The sequence below is a fragment of the Oncorhynchus clarkii genome, unplaced genomic scaffold, assembly GCF_045791955.1.
Source record: "Oncorhynchus clarkii lewisi isolate Uvic-CL-2024 unplaced genomic scaffold, UVic_Ocla_1.0 unplaced_contig_1716_pilon_pilon, whole genome shotgun sequence".
In the NCBI taxonomy this organism is placed as follows: Eukaryota; Metazoa; Chordata; class Actinopteri; order Salmoniformes; family Salmonidae; genus Oncorhynchus; species Oncorhynchus clarkii.
In genome coordinates this window covers 23,078-46,357 of record NW_027258767.1, presented here as the reverse complement: position 1 = coordinate 46,357, position 23,280 = coordinate 23,078, and the positions used below count along the sequence as shown (strand labels likewise).

The 23,280-nt window shown below is 39.5% G+C and overlaps 1 protein-coding gene, 1 pseudogene and 2 gene segments (V, D, J or C); 3 read left to right on the top strand and 1 right to left on the bottom strand.

Annotated features, from left to right (window-relative positions):
- Positions 1–2,494: 2,494 nt before the first annotated feature.
- Positions 2,495–3,318, bottom strand: LOC139398515 (probable non-functional immunoglobulin kappa variable 6D-41; annotated as a pseudogene).
- A 160-nt stretch (positions 3,319–3,478) lies between these two features.
- Positions 3,479–4,890, top strand: LOC139398514 (Ig lambda-3 chain C region-like). The segment is given in 3 exon segments: positions 3,479–3,505; positions 3,779–3,884; positions 4,433–4,890. Coding segments are annotated over 3 exon segments (453 nt in total).
- Positions 4,891–10,294: 5,404 nt separating this feature from the next.
- On the top strand, positions 10,295–11,774 carry LOC139398513 (Ig lambda-1 chain C region-like). The segment is given in 3 exon segments: positions 10,295–10,303; positions 10,406–10,457; positions 11,229–11,774. Coding segments are annotated over 3 exon segments (381 nt in total).
- Positions 11,775–12,983: 1,209 nt separating this feature from the next.
- Positions 12,984–22,330, top strand: LOC139398512 (immunoglobulin lambda-like polypeptide 5). Its single transcript, XM_071144464.1, has 4 exons — positions 12,984–13,105; positions 17,686–17,786; positions 21,218–21,301; positions 21,841–22,330. The coding sequence occupies exons 1-4, from the start codon at positions 12,984–12,986 to the stop codon at positions 22,158–22,160; spliced, it is 627 nt and encodes a 208-aa protein (XP_071000565.1). The 3' UTR covers positions 22,161–22,330.
- Positions 22,331–23,280: the final 950 nt, after the last annotated feature.

Below are 23,280 nucleotides of genomic sequence, written 5' to 3'. Positions count from 1 at the left end.
TTTCCAAGATAAACAACTTTTTTTTAAAAACTTTTTTGTCTTGTTTACATATATACTTTAGAGGCTATGTATGCAGAAATGTTGTATTAAACCCATATAAACTGTATTTATGACTATATGACAATATTTTAGGTTGACAGAAATTATATTACGCAATTTCCAATATATCACACAACTTACTTTAATTATCCCTCTACTATCATTCATTCAAAAATATAATGGTTTGGATTTCTCCCTCACCACAATGGCAGCATTTTTGTAATGACGTAACCCTTCTAGTGTTTTAATAGGATATCTATGGCTAGTTTGAAGATGGAAAGTTTAAGACAATTAAGTAATTCCATGTGGAAGCGTAAACATATTCATTGGACCATTGACAACTTCTTGCGCCGTTACTAACTAGCAAAGCTGGTCCCATGAATTGCAATGACTTATGGGATATTAGAATCCTATTGTTTTAACCACTATAGTTTGATCCAAGCTCTATGGTCACCCCACCCTCCTCAGATAAGATATAAACACATCACAACCCGTTGCATAAATGTTTAGAATTACAGGAAATGATTTTAAAATGCCAAATTCTCTCTGCCCCAAGGCAGAATGTGTAGTATTTCAGGAAACTAGCTTTAATACATAAAACATTCTCTCTGCCCCAAGGCAAAATGTGTAGTGTTTAAGGAAACCAGCATTAATAAATCAAATATTATCTCAGCCTGATTGCAAAATGTATAATTGTTATGTATAAAACTGCACTTTTTTCTGTCTGCCCCATGGCAATACAGTGCCTTGCAAAAGTATTCAGACCCCTTGGATTTCTTCACATTTTATTGTGTTACAAAGTGGGATTAAAATGGATTTAATAGAAATGTTGTTTTTAATTTAAATGTTGTTGTCAACAAGCTCCACAAAGTGGCAGAACATTTTTATATTTTGTAAAGACTGATACTAAAATAAGCATAAGTATTCAGCTGCCTGAGTCACCTTTGGCATCTATTACACCTGTGAGTCTCCTTAGATTTGGCCTCGTGTTTTTTGTTATTGTCCTGCTGAAAGGTGAATTCCTCTCCCAGTCTCTGGTGTAAAGCAGACTGAAGCAGGTTTTACCTGTGCTTAGTTCCATTTTGTGTCTTTTTATCCAGAAAAACTCCCCAGTATTTGCCGATGTCAAGCATACCCATACCATGATGCAGCCACCACCAAGCTTGAAAATAAGGAGGCAGTTACTCAGTGACATGTTGTGTTGGATTTGCCCCAAACATAAGGCTTTAGGCCAAAAGGTGTATTCCTTTGGTGTGTTCTTTTTGCAGTGTTACTATAGTGCCTTGTTACGTACAAGATGCATGTTTTGGAATGTTATTATTGTCTATATCTGTATTCTTCTTTTCACTCTGTCATTTAGGTCATTATTGTGGAGTCACTACAATGTTGTTGATCCATCCTCAGTTCTCTCCCATCACAGCCACTGAATCTGTCGCTGTTCTAAAATCACCAATTTCCTCATGGTAAAATCGCTGAGCAGTTTCCTTCCTGTCCTGCAGCTCAGTTCAGGATAAACTGGATGACTGTATCTTTGATGTGTCTGGCTGGTTTAATACATCATCCACAGCATCATTATTAACTTGACCATGCTTAAAGAGATATTCAATGTCTGATTTGTTATTGTTACCCATCTACCAATCACTGCCCTTCTTTATGGGGCTTTAGACAAAATCCCTATCAATGTGCCCTTGTGCAAGGCACTTAACCCTAATTGCTCCTTCAAGTCACTCTGGTTAAGAGGGACAGAGGAAGGGTTAGTAATTCCAAGTTCTTGTCAACCCCTATTATTTAACACAGAGTGAGTCCACGTATCTTATTATGGGATTTGTTAAGCCAGATATTACTCCTGAACTAACTTAGGCTTGATTAAACAAAGGGGCTGAATACTTACTCAACGATTATATTTTAGTTGGATTTTAAAAATCTTAATCCCACTATGTTACACAATAAAATGGGAAGAAATCCAAGAAGTCTGAATACTTTTCCGTGGCGCTGTATGTGTAGAATTGCAGGAAATTAGCTTTAAAACGGCAACATTTTCTCTCTTGACGAGGGCCTGTCAACGCCTCTGCCCTTTTGACCTTTGAACTCAACCACTCTGCCTGACTTCCGGTGCCCAACCCTTTCCACACCATACCACAAGACTAGTGAATTGACTTATGAAATGACCTGTGACTAATATCTGACCTCTGACTTTGATCTTTGACCTCTGCCAGTCTGTCTGGTGTCCACTGTCCAACCTCCCCTGGTCTAGCTCTGGTGTCATGTTAAGGATGTTAAGGATGGGGGAACATCTGTGGAGTGTTCTGCTCTCTTCTGGGAGAGGAGCTATGGAAATCTAAGTTTCTGTTTCACAGTGCTCTTTCCACACACACACACACACATTCTGTTCCCCTGAAGTGTTGGCCAGCTGTGTGTGTTGAGGCACACCAACACACATGATTTTATGTTGATTTTATGTTGATTTTATGTTGACATGATATGGATTATTCATCCTCAACAGGACTATTTTACCTGCATCTTCCTGATAAGAAGGAACATTTGTAGACATGGACGGTTGGAAGGGTTAGGAAACTATATTAGTTTGTAACCATTATTTCTGTGAGATAGTAAAGTGCTTATACTTGGTGTCATATAACAAGACCTTTAGTTCTGTGTTCAGTGGACCAGTGATGTGTGTCATTTTGTACAGGAGGTTTTTGTACGGCTCTAAATCACTGTGTGAACACATTACCACTGTGGTAACTCTGACAGTAGTAAACTGCTGAATCTTCAGCCTGGACTCCACTGATGGTCAGAGTGAAGTCCCTCTCAGACCCACTGCCACTGAATCTAGCAGGAATCCCGTCTAGCAGTTGATTTGCGTATATTATCAGGAGTTTGGGAGCTTCTCCAGGTCTCTGTTTATACCAGAACACATATTCATCTCCATCACTGTCTGTGTACACTTTAGGGTTGGTTGTACAGGTCAGAGTGACGGGGTCTCCTGGAGAAAATGTCACTACAGGAGGCTGAGTCACAGTCACCTGACCTCTGGATCCTGAAGAAGAAAAATATAAATTGATCAATGAGTATGAATAAGATATGACTTATATTTAATTATATTTTATGAAGGTACATTTATTCATTAAGATCCATTTCAATGATTATACAAGGTACTCAACATGTATTTTTCCATTGTAAGAGTTAGAAAACAACAGACCTTTGAGACAGCAGCAGACCAGTGTCCAGATGAAGATGGTGATCAGAGTCATGGTTGCCGTGGTTTCTGTTGTGTTGATGGACAGACCTCAGTCCTGCAGTCTGAAACTCACAGGGCTATAAACACTCCCAGAGCACTGAAGCATGAGCTGCCAATGCAAAGCACCTCCTCTATGGAAACACCCTACCTCAGGACAGATGATGAAACTGTTAATGCAACACAATAACAATCTTAAACATGGAAGGAAATAGCTTACCTGAATCTGTGTGAAGGCCTGGAATTGACTACAGTATTTAGTTACATGTAACTTTATTCATTAAATACTGGTGTATTTCTATTCTACATGGCTGCTTCTTATACTTAGTGAGTTTGTCAGAGATATTACACATCTCCAACATTTATATTTTATAGTCAGGGGGGAATTCAGCAAAAAGTAATCATGTAAAATATCAAACTTAAACTAATTTGAAAAGTTATGACCTACACATGCTGTTTTTGACAGACAATCAGTGGTAGGGTTGAATGTGTGTTGTGTAGAGAGTTACTGGTGTGTGTAAAGTGCAGGAGGTTTTTGTACGGCTGTTCAATGTGTCTGTGTCACTGTGGTACACTTTCGGTGGAGGCACCAAACTCATCGTTGACTGTAAGTACAAGAGATTCATCCTTTTTATAATAAATTAAATTGAACATTTATATACTGGTAAAGTAAATAAAAAGTAATTATTCAGAAAAAGTTGTAGTTTTTAATGTTTAATTTATTTGATTTGTTGAATTTATTTGATTCCGAGTGTGTTTCCACATACCCTAATGATCATTCAAGGACAAAAACCTAATATGCCAAAAAATAATAGTTTGATGTGTTCGATGTCTTTAAATACACAAAAACAGTTCAGCAGCATTGTTAAATGCATTTTATTTTGTAAGCAAGTCAGTTTCATTTCTGTACTGCACTTTAATGCATCACTGACTGTAGTGTGTGGTGTTGCTTCATCAATGATATTGGAGGGAAGTTAAAGAGTGTGTAAAATATATTTATATTTAACTTGCCTTTTTCACAGACTATTTTATAGAATACGAATATCATATTTGTTTCCTCATATTAAAGTTGCTGAAAGTTCTTCAAGGTTCTTGTCCAGTTTAACCCTTATATGTCATCTCTCCATCTCTCCCTCCTCATCTTCTCTCTCCTAGTGGGTGTGGTACCTCCCTACCTGACTGTCCTACTTCCCTCCAGTGAGGAGCAGGACCAGGGGAATGTGGCCCTAGTGTGCCTGGCCAACAGGGGCTTCCCGGGGGGCTGGAAGCTGGGTTGGAGGCTGGGGGCCGGGGGGGCCTTGCAGGGCAGCCAGAGTCTGGAGGTCCTGGAGAAGGATGGTCACTACAGCTGGAGCAGCAGCCTCACCCTCCCCACTGACCAGTGGAGGAAGGCTGGCTCAGTCACCTGTGAGGCCACCCTAAAGGACCAGACCCCCGTCACTCACACACTGGAGCCACACCACTGCTCCCAGTAGACACCCTGTACACAGAGAACATCTCCCTATCTGTCATTCTATCATTCTAGATATCTATCTAGAGCTTCATCTCTGGTCATCAATCTGGGATTCTGCATCTTTAAATCTGTACCTGTGTTTTATTGCTTCTGCATTCAGATTGGAAATATTAACTAAATAAAATGCTTTGTATTAATGTCAAACAAGGTGTCCCTGATTTGTATTATGTAAAGAAATAGAAGTGAATATCTGTGGACTTGTGGTTAAACAAAGACTAAACTGCTCTGTAAAACATGGAACATTAGAAAGTTGATAGGGAGTGAGAGAGGGTGGGTAGGTGGTGAGGGAGGGTGGGTAGTGAATAGATCCCCTTGGGACAGTGAATATCTGGGGACAGGAGCTGAACCACATCATCTGACCATTATAGACATGGGAGGAGGTTATGGGATATAGTTGTTAGTTTTGATCATGACTAAACTATTTTGTGAATTTGTGAGATTAATTTGTGAGTTGTAACCAGATTTTCAGAATGGGGGTAAAGTGGTGGTTATGAATATCAGGGGACAGAGGTGCTCTATTCTGGGAACCACATTATCTGACCATTGGTGGTAAAGTAGTGGTTATTTATGCTTGGTGATGTCATATAACCAGGACCTGAGTTGTGTGTTCAGTGAACCAGTGTTTCATATCATAGTCTGTTGTTCCTCAACACCTGCAGTAGGTCCCAGCTGCAGCAGTACAGTCTCTGTACAGTCTGACTGAGGAAGGTTTTTGTATGAGTCTAAATCACTGTGTGAAATGCTCTGGGGCGCCATATACACCCATACCATAGTAATCTCCTGCATCTTCAGCTTGGAAATCACTGATTGTAAGAGTGTACTCAGTACCTGATCTACTGCCACTGAATCTAGATGGTGTTCCAGACTGAAGGGTTTTTACTTTATAGATGAGGAGTTTAGGAGCCTGTCCAGGTTTCTGCAGGTACCAGCTCATGTCATCATCAATACCAGTTGAACTTGCAACAGCACTGATAGACACGCTGTCTCCCAGACGAACTGATTTCAATTCATCAGCTTGATTCAGGACACGTTGTGCAGATGACTCTGAAATTGAAATGGAGAAATTAGCTTTGAGTAGTCTTAAAAATCAACTTAAAAAGCATTGAAAACATTTTCCATGTCCAAACATGTACAGGCCCATTAAAACCTGCTAAAACCAGTAGACCACAGGGAGAGATGCTGATAGTTTCTAACCTTGGCTCAGGAACCCCAGTATGATCAGCAGTGGTATCAGTGATATCATCTTCATCATCTTCATCATCATCTGTGGCTCTGAGAAGACTGAACAGACTGGACCCAATGCTGATAACACTGCAGTCGTACTGTCAGGACAGATATAATTCATGAAGTGTGAAACTCTCAGGGCTATAAACACTCCCAGAGCACTGAAGAATGAGCTGCCAATGCAAAGCACCTGCTCTATGGAAATACCCTGCCTCGGGACAGATGATGAAACTGTTAATGCAATGACATAAACACAATAATCTTAAACATGGAAGGAAATAGCTTACCTAAATCTGTGGCAAGCCTGTAATTGACCATAGAATTTAGTTACATTTAAGTGTATCCATTCAATACTAGTGTATTGCTATTCTATACTTGATATTCTAGACTTGTGCTAAAATGGCGTCATGCTGAAGTTCAGTTCAGACCATAAATAATGATTGAGGCCTCAGATGGATATAACCGTTTTGCATGGACATTGCCATTGAGGAATTCCACCATTTTGAAGTAGCCAACTAGGTGGCACTTCCTATCGGTTAAGGAATGATCACATAATTCCATCCAGATCATCAGGAGGAATCAGCCAATGCATTATACTCGTGTGGAAACATTCCATTATGGCAGGTGGCAGTACATTTCCAACCTTGGCTTAACAAGCAAGTTCTCTGTATGCAGATGACATACTGCTTTACGTTGCAAAGGTTCAGAAATCCCTCCAGACAATAATGTCTGTTTTCACAGCATTCAGGTCACGGTCTGGTTACAAGATCAACTGGTCTAAAACAGATCTACTACCTCTTAACTCAGCTAAGGGAAGCAACTACCACCCTTTATCCCAGTGAAGAAACAAACAACCTACTTAGACATTACTTAACCCCCTCTATTCACACTACTTTCAGGAAGAACTACTTAGAAACCTTTCAGAATATCCAGAAATACATAAAAAAGATGGTCTGCTATGGCCACTTCTTTACATGCTAGAATCTCAATGATTAAAATGAATGTCCTCCTTCGTATCAATTTTACCAGTTCCATGTTCCCACTGCCGCCTCCTATAGACTATTGGTCTAAACTTGACTCTGTAATGAAGTTGTTCATTTGGGGGAGAAAGAGACCACAGATTGAATATGCAACATTACAGAGAACAAAAGCATCAGGTGGACTTATTGTTTGGATCCATTATAGCATATTCAGTAAATGTGTGGAAAGCTACAGGGCTCCTGAGTGGCACAGTGGTCTAAGGTGCTGCATCTCAGTGCTAGAGGCGTTACTACAGACACCCTGGTTTGACTCCAGGCTGTATCACATCCGGCCTGTGATTGGGAATCCCATAGGGGAGCGCACAATTGGCCCGGGTTTGTCCATTGTAGGCCGTCATTGTAAATAACAATTTGTTCTTTACTGACTTGCCTAATTAAATAAATAAATACAGAGAAACATATGAGATCTAATCTTCAATGGCATTTATACTCTCCAATATGGTGTAATAAAGAATTCTTAGCGTGTAAGAACCCATTTATATCAGATTCTTGACCTTGCTAGGTCAGACATATCAGCTAGAGGTGAATGTTATCCTCTGTCTGATATCTAGTCTAGTTTACTCAGGGTTAGGTCTGGGAGATGCCCCAGTGTGGTACAGGACAGGTACTGGTGGAGGCATTAGGAGGTTGTGTGTGTCTGAGCATGTGATTTTGGAACTGTTGACCTTTGCCACTGGCTGACCTGTCAGTGACCCTGGAGGTATTCTAAACTGAGATGAAGACTTCCATCTTGCTCAGTGCTGATTCATGATGAATTCATGATGAAACTGTCTCAGTGCTGATTCATGATGAATTCCTGATGAAACTGGCTCAGTGCTGATTCATGATGAATTAATGTTGAATCTGGCTCAGTGCTGATTCCTGATGAATTCATAATGAAACTGGCTCAGTGCTGATTCCTGATGAATCTGTCTCAGTGCTGATTCCTGATGAATTCATGATGAATCTGTCTCAGTGCTGATTCCTGATGAATTCATGATGAATCTGTCTCAGTGCTGATTCCTGATGAATTCATGATGAATCTGTCTCAGTGCTGATTCCTGATGAATTCATGATGAATCTGTCTCAGTGCTGATTTCTGATGAATTAATGTTGAATCTGTCTCAGTGCTGATTCCTGATGAATTCATGATGAAACTGGCTCAGTGCTGATTCCTGATGAATCTGTCTCAGTGCTGATTCCTGATGAATTCATGATGAATCTGTCTCAGTGCTGATTCCTGATGAATTCATGATGAATCTGTCTCAGTACTGATTCCTGATGAATTCATGATGAATCTGTCTCAGTGCTGATTCCTGGTGAATTAATGTTGAATCTGTCTCAGTGCTGATTCCTGATGAATTCATGATGAATCTTCAGATGTACATCACTAGTTATCTAATACTTCCTCATGCCATTCTAGTGGGCACTAGGGATGTAAAATGTGACCTTAGTAAATGGTGCTCTCATCATCTAGTCTCTAACTAAAAGCTGACTAGAACAAAGTGACAGGCAGTCTGGTGGCATATTGGGGTTGGAATGACTCTCTTCCCTGGGGAACTGACCTCTGACTTTTTAAAATCTTTGACCTCTACCAGTCTGGCTGACGTCCGGTGTCCAACCTCTTCCTGTGTACACCACACAAGACTAGTGCAGTGACCTATAAAAGGACCTGTGACTGACATCTAACCTCTGACTTTGATCTTTGACCTCCTCTGGTCTAGCGCTGGTGGGGTGTTAAGGATGGGGGAACATCTGGGGAGTGTACTGCTCTATTCTGGGAGAGGGGCCATGCAAATCCAAGTTTCTGTTTCACAGGGCTCTCTCTCTGTCACACACAGTCATGCACTTACACACTCAATACTGCTCCACAGATGTGTTAGCCAGCTGTGTGTGTCTGGTTGACCAACCAATCACTGTGGCATACCAACTTTTTTTATAGTCTATGGGACTATTTCACCTGTATCTTCCTGAGGACATTTGTAGACATTGGAGGTTGGAAGAGTTATGATACTAGTTTGTAACCATTGTTTCTGTGAGTTAGTAAAGTGTTTATACTTGGTGATGTCATATAACAAGACCCTTAGTTCTGTGTTCAGTGGATCAGTGATGTGTGTCATTTTGTACAGGAGGTTTTTGTACGGCTCTAAATCACTGTGTGAACACACCTCCACTGTGGTAACTCTGACAGTAGTAAATGGCTGCATCTTCAGCCTGGACTCCACTGATGGTCAGAGTGAAGTCCCTCTCAGACCCACTGCCACTGAATCTAGCAGGAATCCCATCTAACCGTTTCTTTGCATATCTTATCAGGAGTTTGGGAGCTTCTCCAGGTCTCTGTTGATACCAGAACGCACCCTCATCTCCATCACTGTATCTGTGCACTTTAGGGTTGGTTGTACAGGTTAGAGTCACAGGGTCTCCTGGAGAAAATGTCACTACAGGAGGCTGAGTCACAGTCACCTGACCTCTGGATCCTGAAGAGGAAGAATATGAATTGATCAACGAGTATAAATAACAAATCATTTATATTTCATCATATTTTATACAGGGATGTTTATTCATTAAGATCCATTTCAATGATTATACAAGGTACTCAACATGTATTTTTCCATTGTAAGAGTTATAAACCAACAGACCTTTGAGACAGCAGCAGACCAGTGTCCAGATGAAGATGGTGATCAGAGTCATGGTTGTCGTGGTTTCTGTTGTGTTGATGGACAGCTCTCAGTCCTGTAGTCTGAAACTCACAGGGCTATAAACACTCCCAGAGCACTGAAGCATGAGCTGCCAATGCAAAGCACCTCCTCTATGGAAACACCCTACCTCAGGACAGAATAATAAACTGCAAATAATAATCATGTGAATTGCTTTATATTTCTGTTGTTGACAGTAAAATGCACAATTGTCAATACTGATATTTGTCGCAAATGACAATTTTTCACTCTGCCCATATGCATTCTGATAACATATGACATCATTGGAGTTAAAAACATTTGGGTGGAGACATTAAGGAGCTCAAATCAGAGACTTCATTAATCATAGTATGCTGTATAGGTACATAATGTGCTTAATTATTGTGGTTGTCCCACCTAGCTATCTTAAGATGAATGCACAGAGGTGCTCTGGATAAGAATGTCTGCTAAATGAATAAAATGTCATGTAATTGTAAATGATAAAACATGAGTATCGCTTGCTACAATATTTCCTATATTAAGAGTGTCAAATACTGTAGTTGTATGTAAAGATGTGTAATGCTTTATGAGTATAGTAAAGTTGTACAACGCTGTGTGGAGCTGTATGAGTGGTTCTGTTAGTGCAGGGTGTGCTCACTCTTGTGTGAAGGAGGTTGTTGTACGGCGTCTTAACTAGACTGTATCACTGTGGTACACGTTCGGTGGAGGGACCAAACTGCTGCTGAGAAGTAAGTGTTTTTTCCTTTACTTCAAAACACTACAGAATATATACCAGACATGTTAAGACTCAAACTCTGTAAAGGAAACCCCAATACTAGTATTTATTTCAGAATTCAGGGTTTAGAAGGCAAAATGTTAGCTGCCGTCTGTGGGAGACTTTCAGTTGTTCAGCCAAGCAACCTGTCTTTGAACAAGTTATTCAAAATGAACAGATTTTTTATTCAAAGAGCTAATCAGGTTTAGTTCCCTGCTATGACACGTGAATTACACAGAGAATGTTATTAGTATAACAGAAAAGTGCTGGTCCCTTTCATTGTCTGATATTATTGTGAAGTGGACTGACTTTAAATGGGCAATCTGTGATTGCTACATACATTTTCTTACATCCGTAGTTCTGTCATGAACTTGAGAGAGGTTCAATTTTGTTGTTGTTGTTTGAACAGCAGACTGACCTTTTAAACGCCTTATTAAAGTAAGGGACATGGAAGGTGCACCACAACACACAGCAGAGTACAAAGTTACTTAATATCTGCTTCCAGCAGTGTTATTGAGCGATACGATCCTTAATGAATGAGGTCTTTGTCTCTGGGACAGCAAATATACATGAAAATACATGGATAAATAAAAATTCAGCAACAGTGATGTACTTTATTGTGCATTGATGTAATTGTTGTTGAGTTGTGAGGTGTTCTCTGTGAACCTTAATAAGTTGTGTATTTTATAGAACTCTATTTCTCTCTCCTCTGGAATGTAACATTAAAATGTTCTCTTCTCTCCAGCTGGTCCTACTGTCAGTCCCACGGTGTCTCTGCTCCCCCCCTCCTCTGAGCAGCTCTCTGGAGGCTCTGCCTCACTGGCCTGCCTGCTGACTGACTACTCCCCTCAGGGGGCGCTGGTGAGCTGGGAGGTGGACGGGCTGGAGGTGAGCCAGGGGGTCGTGACCAGTCCAGAAGAAGAGAAGGAAGGCCTTTACAGACGCAGCAGCATCCTGACCCTGAGCAAGGCAGGCTGGGAGCAGGGAGAGCTCTACACCTGCAGGGTCTCCCACTTCCAACACACCCAGGCCTCCCCCCTTCGTAGGAGCCAGTGTCTGGTCTAGGACCTACTGGAGGAGGCCCACAACAGGAGCTCTGTCTGGGGAAGCAGGAGTAGATGAGGCTCTGGTCTGGTCTGGGGCCTGTTTGGAGCAGTAGTAGTGTGTTAGAGTGTTAGAGTAGTGTACTGAGTAAACTCTAGTACTGCTGGGGAGACCACATCCTGGGTAGTAATGTGTATTGTATAGATTACCGGAGACTTCAATGTGTTCTGTACTCAGACTGTTACTGTGATGTTGCTGTCTGCCTCAGTTCTAATAAAGTTGGATTTGGAAAATAACATGATGGATTAGTTGACTAATTTATTTACTGTGACAACAAATGGAAATGTATCTACAGCTAGATCTAATTCTTTGTCAGGTTTATATTTCTCTTTCTAAGACCAAATGACTATTTGTTGAATGTGTGTTCTGCTTTTTCAATCTCTCTCTCTCTCTCTCTCTCTCTCTCTCTCTCTCTCTCTCTCTCTCTCTCTGTCCGTCCGTCCGTCCATCCGTCCGTCTGTCTGTCTGTCTGACCAACCCCCTGGGGACAGAACTTCTCTAAACTAGTAGAAGCTAAACCATCTGACCCTGACCATGCAAATCAAGCCTGCGTTCAGTGAGATGAAACGTTTAAAACATTAAAGATAGAAATACAATGAGTAGAGCTAACACTACATGTTCTTTTTGACAAATAATGATGTCTGTTCTACACAATTCATTTTTATCTGACCACTCCAGAGGTGAAGTAAAGGTTGTGGTTGTGTAGAGGAGGTGGTTGGGTGAACTATGATCCTGTCGTGAGTAACCAGAGTAACATTGTCTTGGTGTGGGACTGTCTAACGCTGTGTGTTCAGTGAACCAGTGTTTCATATCATAGTCTGTTGTTCCTCAACACCTGCAGTAGGTCCCAGCTGCAGCAGTACAGTCTCTGTGCAGTCTGACTGGGGGAGGTTTTTGTACGACTCTAAAACACTGTGTGAAACGCTCTGGGGCGCCATAATAACCCATACCATAGTAATCTCCTGCATCTTCAGCTTGGAAACTAGTGATTGTAAGAGTGTACTCAGTACCTGATCTACTGCCACTGAATCTAGATGGTGTTCCAGACTGAAGGGTTTCTACATTATAGATGAGGAGTTTAGGAGCCTGTCCAGGTTTCTGCAGGTACCAGCTCATGTCATCACCAATACCGGTTGAACTTGCAACAGCTTTGATAGACACGCTGTCTCCGAGACGAACTGACTTCAATTCATCAGCTTGATTCAGGACACGTTGTGCAGATGACTCTGAAATTGAAATCGAGAAATTAGCTTTGAGTCGTCTTAATAATCCAGATGAAAAGCATTGAAAACATTTTCCATGTACAAACATGTACAGGCCCATTAAAACCTGCTAAAACCAGTAGACCACAGGGAGAGATGCTGAGAGATTCTAACCTTGGGTCAGGAACCCCAGTATGATCAGCAGTGGTATCAGTGATATCATCTTCATCATCTTCATCATCATTTGTGGCTCTGAGAAGACTGAACAGACTGGACCCAAGGCTGCTAACACTGAAGTCTTAAAGTGTCAGGAGCAGTGAGGCTTAACAACTATGCAAAACAGCACTCTACAGGCTGCTGAGAGAGACTATAGTCTGCTGAAAGAGACTATAGGCTGCTGAGAGAGACTATAGGCTGCTGAGAGAGACTATAGGCTGCTGAGAGAGACTATAGGCTGCTGAGAGACTATAGGCTGCTGAGAGAGAGAGAGAGAGAGAGAGAGACAGAGAGAGAGAGAGAGAGAGAGACAGAGAGAGAGAGAGAGAGAGATAGAGAGAGAGAGAGAAAGAGAGAGAGAGAAAGAGAGAGAGAGAGAGAGAGAGAGAGAGAGAGAGAGAGAGAGAAAGAGAGAGAGAGGGAGAGAGAGAGAGAGAGAGAGAGAGAGAGAGAGATAGAGAAACAAATAGAGAGAAACAGAGAGAGAGTGAGGGAAAGAGAGAGAGATAGAGAGCGAGAGCGAGAGAGAGAGAAGGAGAGGGGAAGAGAGAGAGAAAAAGATAGAGAGAGAGAGAAAGAAAGAGGGAAAGAGTGAGATAAAAGATAGAGAGAGAGAGAGAGAGAAGGAGAGAGAGAGAAAGAGAGAGAGAGAGAGATGGAGAGAAACAGAGAGAGAGGGAAAGAGAGAGAGAGAGAGCGAGAGAAAGAGAAAGAGAGGGGGAGAGAGAGATAAATATATAGAGAGAGAGAAAGAGGGAAAGAGTGAGATAAAAGAGAGAGAGAGAGAGAGAGAGAGAGAGAGAGAGAGAGAGACAAGAGAGAGAGAGAGAGAAAGAAAGAAAGAGCAAGAGAGACACACAGAATGATAAGATAGAAACAGATAGAGAGGTACTTATATAACTTTTCTTTTGCTGTTGTGAGTTGTTCCAATCTAATGGTCAACTATAGGAGGACAACTAAGTGGTGTATTAAAGGGTAGGTTCAACCCCAAATTAAAAAATGTGTTGGACATTATATTACATTGAAAGGGTGTTATGTCAAGCTGAGCCCAAATGTTATTTGATTTCAGGATGAACCTTCCACTGGTATACTGTTCCTCTAATGTTAATATCCGGGATCCCAGACCTGACCAATGGAGACAGGTGATGCTTACTGGAGCCTTACTTTCTACAGTAAATCTATGGCGCTGATATTTTCAGCTTGTTGGCGCCCTCTTGTGCCTGAATGGCGTCATCCTGAAGATCAGTTCAGACAGAGTATAAATAGTTATTTGTCAAACAGTGGCAGGGTCAGGCTGTTAGTGGAATTACAGACTGGAACTGCAAACTGTTTATTGCTTTTTGTAAATAAATAACTAGATAGGTGTACAATGACAGAACAGTATCAACGTCACCAGGTATTAGTAGCATATTGGTTAACTGAATTTGACTGCTGGTAATAAAAAGTGAGTTTCATCACTTGTTGCTTTAACTAGTGGGGAGTACACATGCTGTCAGAGTTATCAAAAGTCAGGAGTTCCAACTGGGAAGTTTCACTTGTAGGGACATGCACCATACAGACAGATCAGTCTCATGTTTATGTTTGTGCCGTTGTAGCGTGTGTGACAGCATGGGCAGTGCCATTCAGGAATTGCCACCCAGTTGACTACTTTGACTACTTTAAAATGGCAGAAGTTTGGTGGAAGCCTCCATGGCGCTGCCCATGCTAAAACATTATTTTAGCCACTAGGGATAAAGGTCAGCCATTTTGGTCAGGGAGTTGGTCAACCATGGTTTGCCAGAGTTGTGTTAAGATATTGTTTAAAATGATAAATTTGAAGAATTTACCTACACGGTGTTTATTAGCTAGCTAGCCAGACAGTTTAAGAGGAATGCTTGGATTAATTGTTCACATTAATTGCCAATATACCTACATTCTACTTAAACATGCAGTCAATTCACAGCAATCACTCAATTCAAATCAGTAGATGACAGGACTTAGACAGGTTGTACTGCTATTGTATCATATAACAGACCTCTCAGCTTTCCAAGATAAACAACTTTTTTTTAAAAACTTTTATTGTCTTGTTTACATATATACTTTAGAGGCTATGTATGCAGAAATGTTGTATTAAACCCATATAAACTGTATTTATGACTATATGACAATATTTTAGGTTGACAGAAATTATATTACGCAATTTCCAATATATCACACAACTTACTTTAATTATCCCTCTACTATCATTCATTCCAAATAGAATGGTTTGGATTTCTCCCTCACCACAATGGCAGCATTTTTGTAATGACGTAACCCTTCTAGTGTTTTAATAGGATATCTATGGCTAGTTTGAAGATGGAAAGTTTAAGACAATTAAGTAATTCCATGTGGAAGAGTAAACATATTCATTGGACCATTGACAACTTCTTGCGCCGTTACTAACTAGCAAAGCTGGTCCCATGAATTGCAATGACTTATGGGATATTAGAATCCTATTGTTTTAACCACTATAGTTTGATCCAAGCTCTATGGTCACCCCACCCTCCTCAGATAAGATATAAACACATCACAACCCGTTGCATAAATGTTTAGAATTACAGGAAATTATTTTAAAATGCCAAATTCTCTGCCCCAAGGCAGAATGTGTAGTATTTAAGGAAACTAGCATTAATAAATCAAACATTATCTCAGCCTGATTGCAAAATGTATAATTATTATGTATAAAACTGCACTCTTTTCTGTCTGCCCCATGGCAATACAGTGCCTTGCAAAAGTATTCAGACCCCTTGGATTTCTTCACATTTTATTGTGTTACAATCTGGGATTAAAATGGATTTAATAGAAATGTTGTTTTTAATTTAAATGTTGTTGTCAACAAGCTCCACAAAGTGGCAGAAAATGTATATATTTTGTAAAGACTGATACTAAAATATAGTCGTTGCATAAATATTCAGCTGCCTGAGTCACCTTTGGCATCTATTACACCTGTGAGTCTCCTTAGATTTGGCCTCGTGGTTTTTGTTATTGTCCTGCTGAAAGGTGAATTCCTCTCCCAGTCTCTGGTGTAAAGCAGACTGAAGCAGGTTTTACCTGTGCTTAGTTCCATTTTGTGTCTTTTTATCCAGAAAAACTCCCCAGTATTTGCCGATGTCAAGCATACCCATACCATGATGCAGCCACCACCAAGCTTGAAAATAAGGAGGCAGTTACTCAGTGACATGTTGTGTTGGATTTGCCCCAAACATAAGGCTTTAGGCCAAAAGGTGTATTCCTTTGGTGTGTTCTTTTTGCAGTGTTACTATAGTGCCTTGTTACGTACAAGATGCATGTTTTGGAATGTTATTATTGTCTATATCTGTATTCTTCTTTTCACTCTGTCATTTAGGTCATTATTGTGGAGTCACTACAATGTTGTTGATCCATCCTCAGTTCTCTCCCATCACAGCCACTGAATCTGTCGCTGTTCTAAAATCACCAATTTCCTCATGGTAAAATCCCTGAGCAGTTTCCTTCCTGTCCTGCAGCTCAGTTCAGGATAAACTGGATGACTGTATCTTTGATGTGTCTGGCTGGTTTAATACATCATCCACAGCATCATTATTAACTTGACCATGCTTAAAGAGATATTCAATGTCTGATTTGTTATTGTTACCCATCTACCAATCACTGCCCTTCTTTATGGGGCTTTAGACAAAATCCCTATCAATGTGCCCTTGTGCAAGGCACTCTGGTTAAGAGGGACAGAGGAAGGGTTAGTAATTCCAAGTTCTTGTCAACCCCTATTATTTAACACAGAGTGAGTCCACGTATCTTATTATGGGATTTGTTAAGCCAGATATTACTCCTGAACTAACTTAGGCTTGATTAAACAAAGGGGCTGAATACTTACGCAACGATTATATTTTAGTTGGATTTAAAAAATCTTAATCCCACTATGTTACACAATAAAATGGGAAGAAATCCAAGAGGTCTGAATACTTTTCCGTGGCGCTGTATGTGTAGAATTGCAGGAAATTAGCTTTAAAACGGCAACATTTTCTCTCTTGACGAGGGCCTGTCAACGCCTCTGCCCTTTTGACCTTTGAACTCAACCACTCTGCCTGACTTCCGGTGCCCAAGCCTTTCCACACCACACCACAAGACTAGTGAATTGACTTATGAAATGACCTGTGACTAATATCTGACCTCTGACTTTGATCTTTGACCTCTGCCAGTCTGTCTGGTGTCCACTGTCCAACCTCCCCTGGTCTAGCTCTGGTGTCATGTTACGGATGTTAAGGATGGGGGAACATCTGTGGAGTGTTCTGCTCTCTTCTGGGAGAGGAGCCATGGAAATCTAAGTTTCTGTTTCACAGTGCTCTTTCCACACACACACACACACACACACACACATACTGTTCCCCTGAAGTGTTGGCCAGCTGTGTGTGTTGAGGCACACCAACACACATGATTTTATGTTGATTTTATGTTGATTTTATGTTGACATGATATGGATTATTCATCCCTCCATAGGACAATTTTACCTGCATCTTCCTGATAAGAAGGAACATTTGTAGACATGGAAGGTTGGAAGGGTTAGGGAACTATATTAGTTTGTAACCATTATTTCTGTGAGATAGTAAAGTGCTTATACTTGGTGTCATATAACAAGACCTTTAGTTCTGTGTTCAGTGGACCAGTGATGTGTGTCATTTTGTACAGGAGGTTTTTGTACGTCTATAAATCACTGTGTGAACACATTACCACTGTGGAGACTCTGACAGTAGTAAACTGCTGCATCTTCAGCCTGGACTCCACTGATGGTCAGAGTGAAGTCCCTCTCAGACCCACTGCCACTGAATCTAGCAGGAATCCCATCTAACCGTTTCTTTGCATATCTTATCAGGAGTTTGGGAGCTTCTCCAGGTCTCTGTTGATACCAGAACACACCCTCATCTCCATCATCCCATCTGTACACTTTAGGGTTGGTTGTACAGGTCAGAGTGACAGGGTCTCCTGGAGAAAATGTCACTACAGGAGGCTGAGTCACAGTCACCTGACCTCTGGATCCTGAAGAGGAAACAATATGAATTGATCAACGAGTATGAATAAGATATGACTTATATTTAGTTATATTTTATGAAGGTACATTTATTAATTGAGATCCATTTCAATGATTATACAAGGCACTCAACAATATGTCATTTTTCCATTGTGAGAGTTAGAAAACAACAGACCTTTGAGGCAGCAGCAGACCAGTGTCCATATGAAGATGGTGATCAGAGTCATGGTTGTCGTGGTTTCTGTTGTGTTGATGGACAGACCTCAATCCTGCAGTCTGAAGTTCACAGGGCTATAAACACTCCCAGAGCACTGAAGCATGAGCTGCCAATGCAAAGCACCTCCTCTATGGAAACACCCTACCTCAGGACAGATGATGAAACTGTTAATGCAACACAATAACAATATTAAACATGGAAGGAAATAGCTTACCTGAATCTGTGTGAAGGCCTGGAATTGACTACAGTATTTAGTTACATGTAACTTTATTCATTAAATACTGGTGTATTTCTATTCTACATGGCTGCTTCTTATACTTAGTGAGTTTGTCAGAGATATTACACATCTCCAACATTTATATTTTATAGTCAGGGGGGAATTCAGCAAAAAGTAATCATGTAAAATATTAAACTTAAAGTAATACTTAGTGAGTTTGTCAGAGATATTACACATCTCCAACATTTACATTTTATAGTCAGGGGGGAATTCAGCAAAAAGTAATCATGTAAAATATTAAACTTAAATTAATACTTAGTGAGTTTGTCAGAGATATTACACATCTCCAACATTTACATTTTATAGTCAGGGGGGAATTCAGCAAAAAGTAATCATGTAAAATATTAAACTTAAATTAATACTTAGTGAGTTTGTCAGAGATATTACACATCTCCAACATTTACATTTTATAGTCAGGGGGGAATTCAGCAAAAAGTAATCATGTAAAATATTAAACTTAAATTAATACTTAGTGAGTTTGTCAGAGATATTACACATCTCCAACATTTAGATTTTATAGTCAGGGGGGAATTCAGCAAAAAGTTATCATGTAAAATATTAAACTTAAATTAATACTTAGTGAGTTTGTCAGAGATATTACACATCTCCAACATTTACATTTTATAGTCAGGGGGGAATTCAGCAAAAAGTAATCATGTAAAATATTAAACTTAAATTAATACTTAGTGAGTTTGTCAGAGTTATTACACATCTCCAACATTTACATTTTATAGTCAGGGGGGAATTCAGCAAAAAGTAATCATGTAAAATATTAAACTTAAATTAATACTTAGTGAGTTTGTCAGAGATATTACACATCTCCAACATTTACATTTTATAGTCAGGGGGGAATTCAGCAAAAAGTAATCATGTAAAATATTAAACTTAAATTAATACTTAGTGAGTTTGTCAGAGATATTACACATCTCCAACATTTACATTTTATAGTCAGGGGGGAATTCAGCAAAAAGTAATCATGTAAAATATTAAACTTAAATTAATACTTAGTGAGTTTGTCAGAGATATTACACATCTCCAACATTTACATTTTATAGTCAGGGGGGAATTCAGCAAAAAGTAATCATGTAAAATATTAAACTTAAATTAATACTTAGTGAGTTTGTCAGAGTTATTACACATCTCCAACATTTACATTTTATAGTCAGGGGGGAATTCAGCAAAAAGTAATCATGTAAAATATTAAACTTAAATTAATACTTAGTGAGTTTGTCAGAGATATTACACATCTCCAACATTTATATTTTATAGTCAGGGGGAATTCAGCAAAAAGTAATCATGTAAAATATTAAACTTAAATTAATACTTAGTGAGTTTGTCAGAGATATTACACATCTCCAACATTTACATTTTATAGTCAGGGGGGAATTCAGCAAAAAGTAATCATGTAAAATATTAAACTTAAATTAATACTTAGTGAGTTTGTCAGAGATATTACACATCTCCAACATTTATATTTTATAGTCAGGGGGGAATTCAGCAAAAAGTAATCATGTAAAATATTAAACTTAAATTAATACGTAGTGAGTTTGTCAGAGATATTACACATCTCCAACATTTATATTTTATAGTCAGGGGGGAATTCAGCAAAAAGTAATCATGTAAAATATTAAACTTAAATTAATACTTAGTGAGTTTGTCAGAGATATTACACATCTCCAACATTTAGATTTTATAGTCAGGGGGGAATTCAGCAAAAAGTTATCATGTAAAATATTAAACTTAAATTAATACTTAGTGAGTTTGTCAGAGATATTACACATCTCCAACATTTAGATTTTATAGTCAGGGGGGAATTCAGCAAAAAGTAATCATGTAAAATATTAAACTTAAATTAATACTTAGTGAGTTTGTCAGAGATATTACACATCTCCAACATTTAGATTTTATAGTCAGGGGGGAATTCAGCAAAAAGTAATCATGTAAAATATTAAACTTAAATTAATACTTAGTGAGTTTGTCAGAGATATTACACATCTCCAACATTTATATTTTATAGTCAGGGGGGAATTCAGCAAAAAGTAATCATGTAAAATATTAAACTTAAATTAATACGTAGTGAGTTTGTCAGAGATATTACACATCTCCAACATTTAGATTTTATAGTCGGGGGGAATTCAGCAAAAAGTAATCATGTAAAATATTAAACTTAAATTAATACTTAGTGAGTTTGTCAGAGATATTACACATCTCCAACATTTACATTTTATAGTCAGGGGGGAATTCAGCAAAAAGTAATCATGTAAAATATTAAACTTAAATTAATACTTAGTGAGTTTGTCAGAGATATTACACATCTCCAACATTTAGATTTTATAGTCGGGGGGAATTCAGCAAAAAGTAATCATGTAAAATATTAAACTTAAATTAATACTTAGTGAGTTTGTCAGAGATATTACACATCTCCAACATTTAGATTTTATAGTCAGGGGGGAATTCAGCAAAAAGTAATCATGTAAAATATTAAACTTAAATTAATACTTAGTGAGTTTGTCAGAGATATTACACATCTCCAACATTTACATTTTATAGTCAGGGGGGAATTCAGCAAAAAGTAATCATGTAAAATATCAAACTTAAACTAATTTGAAAAGTTATGACCTACACATCCTGTTTTTGACAGACAATCAGTGGTAGGGTTGAATGTGTGTTGTGTAGAGAGTTACTGGTGTGTGTAAAGTGCAGGAGGTTTTTGTACGGCTGTTCAATGAGTCTGTGTCACTGTGGTACACTTTCGGTGGAGGCACCAAACTCATCGTTGACTGTAAGTACAAGAGATTCATCCTTTTTATAATAAATTCAATTGAACATTTATATACTGGTAAAGTAAATAAAAAGTAATTATTCAGAAAAAGTTGTAGTTTTTAATGTTTAATTTATTTGATTTGTTGAATTTATTTGATTCCGAGTGTGTTTCCACATACCCTAATGATCATTCAAGGACAAAAACCTAATATGCCAAAAAATAATAGTTTGATGTGTTCGATGTCTTTAAATACACAAAAACAGTTCAGCAGCATTGTTAAATGCATTTTATTTTGTAAGCAAGTCAGTTTCCTTTCTGTACTTTAATGCATCACTGACTGTAGTGTGTGGTGTTGCTTCATCAATGATATTGGAGGGAAGTTAAAGAGTGTGTAATATATATTTATATATAACTTGCCTTTTTCACAGACTATTTTATACAATACAAATATCATATTTGTTTCCTCATATTAAAGTTGCTGAAAGTTCTTCAAGGTCTTGTCCAGTTTAACCCTTACATGTTATCTCTCCTATCCCCCCTCATCTTCTCTCTCCTAGTGGGTGTGGTACCTCCCTCCCTGACTGTCCTACTTCCCTCCAGTGAGGAGCAGGAACAGGGGAATGTGGCTCTAGTGTGCCTGGCCAACAGGGGCTTCCCGGGGGGCTGGAAGCTGGGTTGGAGGCTGGGGGCCGGGGGGCCCTTGCAGGGCAGCCAGAGTCTGGAGGTCCTGGAGAAGGACAGTCACTACAGCTGGAGCAGCAGCCTCACCCTCCCCACTGACCAGTGGAGGAAGGCTGGCTCAGTCACCTGTGAGGCCTCCCTAAAGGACCAGACCCCCGTCACTCACACACTGGAGCCACACCACTGCTCCCAGTAGACACCCTGTACACAGAGAACATCTACCTATCTGTCATTCTATCATTCTAGAAATCTATCTAGAGCTTCATCTCTGGTCATCAATCTGGGATTCTGCATCTTTAAATCTGTACCTGTGTTTTATTGCTTCTGCATTCAGATTGGAAATGTTAACTAAATAAAATACTTTGTATTAATGTCAAACAAGGTGTCCCTGATTTGTATTATGTAAAGAAATAGAAGTGAATATCTGTGGACTTGTGGTTAAACAAAGACTAAACAAAGACTAACTGAACATTAGAAGGTTGGAAGGGGGGAGGGGGGATGGGTAGTGAACAGACCCCCTTGGGACAGTGAATATCTGGGGACAGGAGCTGAACCACATCATCTGACCATTATAGACATGGGAGGAGGTTATGGGACATAGTTGTTAGTTTTGATCATGACTAAACTATTTTGTGAATTTGAGATTAATTTGTGAGTTGTAACCAGATTTTCAGAATGGGGGTAAAGTGGTGGTTATGAATTTCAGTGGACAGAGGTGCTCTATTCTGGGAACCACATTATCTGACCATTGGTGGTAAAGTAGTGGTTATTTATGCTTGGTGATGTCATATAACTAGAGTTGTGTGTTCAGTGAACCAGTGTTTCATATCATAGTCTGTTGTTCCTCAACACCTGCAGTAGGTCCCAGCTGCAGCAGTACAGTCTCTGTGCAGTCTGACTGAGGAAGGTTTTTGTACGACTCTAAATCACTGTGTGAAGTACTCTGGTCCACCATATACACCCATACCATAGTAATCTCCTGCATCTTCAGCTTGGAAATCACTGATTGTAAGAGTGTACTCGGTACCTGATCTACTGCCACTGAATCTAGATGGTGTTCCAGACTGAAGGGCTTTTACTTTATAGATGAGGAGTGTAGGAGCCTGTCCAGGTTTCAGCAGGTACCAGCTCATGTCATCATCAATACCGGTTGAACTTGCAACAGCTTTGATAGACACGCTGTCTCCCAGACGAACTGACTTAGATTCATCAGCTTGATTCAGGACACGTTGTGCAGATGACTCTGAAATTGAAACAGAAAAATGTAGCTTTGAGTCGTCTTAATAATCCAGATGAAAAGCATTGAAAACATTTCC

Coding starts and splice junctions, on each gene's coding strand:
- LOC139398512 (XM_071144464.1), top strand. CDS start 12,984: ATGATCAGCAGTGGTATCAGTGATATCATCTTCATCATCTTCATCATC. Junction 13,106..17,685: donor GTCTTAAAGTGTCAGGAGCA/GTGAGGCTTAAC, acceptor CATTTTGTACAG/GAGGTTTTTGTACGTCTATA. Junction 17,787..21,217: donor CAGCCTGGACTCCACTGATG/GTCAGAGTGAAG, acceptor GTGTGTGTAAAG/TGCAGGAGGTTTTTGTACGG.